Source organism: Heptranchias perlo, chromosome 40 (genome assembly GCF_035084215.1).
Source record: "Heptranchias perlo isolate sHepPer1 chromosome 40, sHepPer1.hap1, whole genome shotgun sequence".
Classification (NCBI taxonomy): Eukaryota; Metazoa; Chordata; class Chondrichthyes; order Hexanchiformes; family Hexanchidae; genus Heptranchias; species Heptranchias perlo.
Window position 1 is genome coordinate 16244794 of NC_090364.1, and position 6000 is coordinate 16250793.

Consider the following 6000-nt stretch of genomic DNA (forward strand, 5'->3'; position numbering starts at 1 on the left):
CTGGACAGGGATGAGGGGCAGATCCTGCCTCTCCTCTGCCCTGCCCCAGGGACACTGAGGCCAAATGAAGCAGCCTCACAGCTGCCCTAGATCAGATGAGCTAACTTGGCTCAGACTGGGGACCACATTTAGTGGGTCAGTTAATATTTGCGGAGAGAGGAACGTATGGTTAAAGGCTCAGGGCAATGACTGGACCTCCCAAGCGTGTCCAGCACTTTGTTTTTATTTCAGATTTCCAGCATGTGATATTTTGCTTTTTCTACTGCTGTACTTTATTTAGTTTTAAAGCTGATACAGATCACCACCTGTATATTCTATAAAGAAGTACAACACAGTGAAAACACACAGTACTCACGTACCGGAGAGACACCTTTCCACAGTCCGATTATTCGCTCGGTACGAATAACATTCAGTAAAATGGCAATCATTCCAACTCGCCCAGATCTAAAATAGAGACACACAAAAATCCCTAAACAAAATGTGCCGGTCTACAGAGGGTTAACCTGCAACAAGCAGTCTTAGCTCAGTGGCTCTCTCCTCAAGTCAGAAGGTCGTGGGCTCGAGCCCCACTCCAGAGACTTGAGCGCATAACCCAGGCTGACACTCCCGGTGCCAGTACTGAAGGAGTGCTGCACTGTCGGAGGTGCCGTCTTTCGGATGAGATGTTAAACTGAGGCCCCATCTGCCCTCTCAGGTGGATGCAGAACATCCCACCGCTACTATTCGAAGAGCAGGGAGAGTTCTCCCCTGGTCAATGTTTATCCTTCAATCAACTTCACTAAAACAGATTATCTGGTCGTTCATCTCATTTGCTGTCATCTGCTCCTCAACCCTGTCCAGGCAGTGGGAGCTTGCTGTGCAAAAATTGGCTGCCACCTTCACCTACAAAACAGTGACTGCATGTCGGAAGTAATCCATTGGCTGTGAAGCACTTTGGGATCTTATGGATATATTTACAGAAACACACGGTACTCTGTGGGATGTCCTTTCTCCAGACACCATTATCTAGTGGAACCAGACTGATGGGCTGAGGGGAGAGGCACTTCTCCCCCACGCACAGCCACAGCTGTTGTGCATCTCCAATACTGCGGCTGGGTTAGGAGACGGACTGGACGATGAGCTTCTTTCTCCCCCTTTGCCCCAAGCATCTCCTCCCCCGGAGACGCTGGCTTGCTTGGGTACAGTGCCAGAGGCACCTGCCACCCACACATCATCCGAGTGACCATTCCTGGTCAGCCAAAACCAAGATGTGTCGGCAGGCTATTCAACTGCACGGGGTGTCACAGCCAAGTCCAACGCTGTCCTTACTCAAACCTCACACAAGACACTTTCCAGCAAGGGCCACCGGACTATAAGCAGGAGGGGAAACATTGGCTGGTTTTCCCCAGGGACATGGAGGCCAAAGTTAGTGCCTCCTACTGCCACCCCAGCCAGGGATCGAGCCCCGAGACTTACGGCCTGTCGGGGGCTCATCTGTAAGTGAGGGACATAAACAACATGTCAGACAGATTAGATCAGCAGGACTTCAAATCAACATTCCAGAACCAGTGCACAGCAAGCTCGGACTGCTAGTGAAAGATCAGCAGATACAGCCCCCCGTGTGATAGTTGCCCACGTACTCTGTTACCGAACGGCATCCCCTCGACCCCACCACCCCGAATCATGGGACAGCTCAAGCCCCCCTCCACCCCCGGAGACCGCCCACTCACGTTTGATGACCCCCACACCAATACTGAGCCCCACTCCCCCACCCCGCTGTGAACACGTACCCATTAACGGAGCTCTGCACAGTCTGGAGACGAGTCTTCACCAGGTCGAGGGGCTGAAAGAGCAGCGTTGAACAGGTCCACTGAGAGATCCACACATGAAGGCTTTTAGCACAGGGTGACACTGGGGGAAAGAGAGAAAACAATCTTTAAACATGGATGGAAATTACCGTGTGCACAGGTAGAGAGAAAATGCAAATTAAAAATGAACTTAACATCACGTAAGCCCTGTTCTTTGATCTGACGCTCTGTTTTTACATAGTGCAACTTTCTGAGATAGTCGGGGAATTCCCAGGGCAGCACAACATAGAATGTACAGCACAGAAACAGGCCCAACCCGGTCCATGCTCTACACGAGCCTCGTTTCACCCCTCTTCATCTAACCCTATCAGTATATCCTTCTATTCCTTTCTCCCTCATGTGTTTATGTAGCTTCCCCTTAAATTCATCTGTGCTATTCACCTCAACCACTCCATGTGGTAGCGAGTTCCACATTCTAACCACTATCTGGGTAAAGAAGTTTCTCCTGAATTCTTTATTGAATTTATTAGTAATTATCTTATATTTATGGTTCTGGTCTCCCCAAGTGGAAACATCATCTCTACATCTACCCTATTGAACCCTTTCATAATATCAGGTCACCCCTCAGTCTTCTCTTTCTAGAGGAAAGAGCTCCAGCCTGTTCAGTCTTTCCTGATAGTTATAACCTCTCAGTTCTGTTATCATCCTTGTAAATCTTTTTTGCACCTTCTCCAGTGCCTCTATATCCTTTTGATAATATGGAGACCAGAATTGGAATTCTATTCCTTGAGAAATAAACCCCAGTGCTTTGTTTGCATTTTTTAATGGCTTTGTGTCGCTACTTTAGTGATTCGTGTCTCTGTACCCAAGATCCTCTGCTCCTCTACCCCGTTTAGACTCTTATTATCCAAGCAGATGTGGCCTCCTTATTCCTTCTATCAAAATGCTCCACCTCACACTTATCTATATTGAAATTCATTTGCCATTTACACGTCCATTCTGTAAATTTATTAACATCTTCTTGTATTTTGTCGCAGTCCTCCTCAGTGTTAACAATACCCCCCAATTTGGTGCATTAGCAAATTTTAATATTGTACTTCCGATTCCCGAGTCCAGATCGTTTGTGAATGGTGAACAACAGTGGTCCCAGCACCGATCCCTGTGGAACACCACGTGTCGTAATACAAGAGAGAGAAAAGAATGTTGGGTGTTAGAGCCATACTGACCCAGCAAGCCCGAGGTTCAAACCCCAGTCTGTTGGCTGATCGCCTCTGAGGCGGCTGCAAATAGGCCCTGTAGCCGACAGCGGAGGGGAATGAAGGAGGGGAGAAATCAGCAGGTTTCCTCCTTTGAATGTTGTCTAGTTACCCTACTGGAAAGTGCACGCATATGGACTTCAGGATTGGTCAGGGTCAGCTGTGATGCCCTCCACAGTTGAATAGTTTGACACGCGCAAGGGACAACGGAGAGAGGTACTGGGGAATTCCCGGCTCCGATGAACAACAGCAGAAGTCTGCATAGGCGGGAAGGAAATCCAAGGGAAATTAATACAGTGGGAGATTGGGAAGATCAGAGTGACTGACTCACTTGTGTAGCCCGCCCCTCTCTCTGGCCCCAGATCCCCCCCTCCCACCTTCCCTTCCTCTGGCCCCAGATCCCCCTTCCCACTCTCCGCCCTCCCTCTCTCCGGCCCCAGAACCTCCCGCTCCCTCCAGCATGGTGCTTAAAAAGGTAAAAAGCTCAGTTTTATTTTGGGAGCCTGACTCTGCTCCACATTACCCGAGAGTTCCAGCACCATCAGGATTCCATGCTGGGGTCCAAGGGGAGCCACTCGCTGACTCTTCTTCCCAGCATGCAGAGCACTATGAGAACAGGTGACAGCTTTCAGAGACTTGGATTGGCTAAAATTCAACCCATGCAGTCATTTCCATCTTTTACAATATTTCCCCCCTTCCCTGAAGGGGTCCGATCGTCCCACAGGTGGGCAAAATCCCAGGGGGTCCGATCGCCACACAGGTGGGCAAAATCCCAGGGGGTCCGATCGTCCCACAGGTGGGCAAAATCCAGGGGGTCCGATCGCCCCACAGGTGGGCAAAATCCCAGGGGGTCCGATCGCCCCACAGGTGGGCAAAATCCCAGGGGGTCCGATCGCCCCACAGGTGGGCAAAATCCCAGGGGGTCCGATCGCCCCACAGGTGGGCAAAATCCCAGGGGGTCCGATCGCCCCACAGGTGGCAAAAATCCCAGGGGGTCCGATCGCCCCTCACCAACTCACCCAAGTGGCCACTTTTCCCGTGAACATTCAGCACCTGCTATTCGGCCATTGGGAGCATCACAGCCGAGCCTGGCCCGATTCTCCTCCGACACCCACCCCCGTGCGAGCTCTCCAGCAGATGGCACTGGCCAGCGATGAGGGTTGGGATCTTGGCTCACCCCCCCCCTCCTGACCCTGACCCATGGACCCTGGGAACTCCCTTATCTGTAAAACCCAGCACCATGCTGGCATTGGATTCACTCACCCAGGCAAAGCAAGTCGTTGAAAAAATTAACTCAGGCTGGACGAGCGGCACTGGGGTTTTAACGTTAGTTACAAATACGGACAATGATGGACAGAAAAGACCCTCTGGTTCATCCAGCTGTCCCATATGACTGCGAGACCTTGTTCTTGGGATGTGGACGTCACTGGCAAGGCCGGCATTTATTGCCCATCCCCTAGTTGCCTCAAGTACACTACGTACAGTGCTGGCACACAGCAGTCCGCAGTGTACTCCCACAGCTGGAGATGTTGTCAGCTGCTATCAGACTCCGAGTGCCCACAGAATGAGTCAGCGGCAGACGGCTGCACGGCCCAGAGAGAGAGCTGGCCAATCACAGGGTAAGGAAAGGAGGGAGTGGTGGGGGCGAGTCCAGCCTGCATGTGTGAGAGAGAGGCAGAGAGAGAGAGAGGCAGAGAGAGAGAGAGCAGAGAGAGAGAGAGAGAGGCAGAGAGAGAGAGAGAGGGGCAGAGAGAGAGAGAGAGAGGGGCAGAGAGAGAGAGAGAGAGGGGCAGAGAGAGAGAGAGAGAGAGAGGGGCAGAGAGAGAGAGAGAGGGGCAGAGAGAGAGAGAGGCAGAGAGAGAGCAGAGAGAGAGAGAGCAGAGAGAGAGAGAGAGGCAGAGAGAGAGAGAGAGAGAGGCAGAGAGAGAGAGAGAGAGAGGCAGAGAGAGAGAGAGAGAGAGAGGCAGAGAGAGAGAGAGGCAGAGAGAGAGAGAGAGCAGAGAGGAGAGAGAGATAGAGGCAGAGAGAGAGAGAGAGGCGAGAGAGAGAGAGAGAGAGGCAGAGAGAGAGAGAGAGAGAGGCAGAGAGAGAGAGAGAGAGGCAGAGAGAGAGAGAGAGAGGCAGAGAGAGAGAGAGAGAGAGGCAGAGAGAGAGAGAGAGAGGGCAGAGAGAGAGAGAGAGAGAGAGGCAGGAGAGAGAGAGAGAGAGAGAGGCAGAGAGAGAGAGAGAGAGAGAGGCAGAGAGAGAGAGAGAGAGAGAGAGAGGCAGAGAGAGAGAGAGAGAGGCAGAGAGAGAGAGAGAGAGAGAGGCAGAGAGAGAGAGAGAGCAGAGAGAGAGAGAGAGAGGCAGAGAGAGAGAGAGAGAGGCAGAGAGAGAGAGAGGCAGAGAGAGAGAGAGAGAGAGGCAGAGAGAGAGAGAGAGAGAGAGGCAGAGAGAGAGAGAGGCAGAGAGAGAGAGGCAGAGAGAGAGAGAGGCGCAGAGAGAGAGAGGCGCAGAGAGAGAGAGCGCAGAGAGAGAGAGGCGCAGAGAGAGGAGAGCGCAGAGAGAGAGAGGCGCAGAGAGAGAGGCGCAGAGAGAGAGAGAGGCAGAGAGAGAGAGAGAGAGAGAGGCAGAGAGAGAGAGAGAGAGGAGAGAGAGAGAGAGAGAGGGCAGAGAGAGAGAGAGAGGGCAGAGAGATGAGAGAGAGAGGCAGTGAGAGAGAGAGGCAGAGAAGAGAGAGGCAGAGAGAGAGAGAGAGGCAGAGAGAGAGAGGAGAGGCAGAGAGAGAGAGAGAGAGGCGCAGGAGGAGAGAGAGAGGCAGAGAGAGAGAGAGAGGCAGAGAGAGGAGAGAGGAGGCAGAGAGAGAGAAGAGAGAGAGAGAGAGAGAGAGAGAGGCGCAGAGAGAGAGAGAGAGGCAGAGAGGAGAGAGAGAGGCAGGAGAGAGAGGAGAGAGAGCGAGAGAGAGAGAGGGAGGCAGA

General features: G+C 52.3%; 1 protein-coding gene across 1 annotated transcript in view; it reads right to left on the reverse strand.

Annotated features, from left to right (window-relative positions):
* Nucleotides 1–6000, reverse strand: part of slc25a38b (solute carrier family 25 member 38b) — a 41103-nt gene that overhangs the window by 28263 nt on the left and 6840 nt on the right. Inside the window, 3 exon segments of the mRNA XM_067974699.1 lie at nucleotides 360–444; nucleotides 1770–1845; nucleotides 1848–1890. Of these exon segments, the coding sequence (XP_067830800.1) occupies nucleotides 360–444; nucleotides 1770–1845; nucleotides 1848–1890 (204 nt within the window).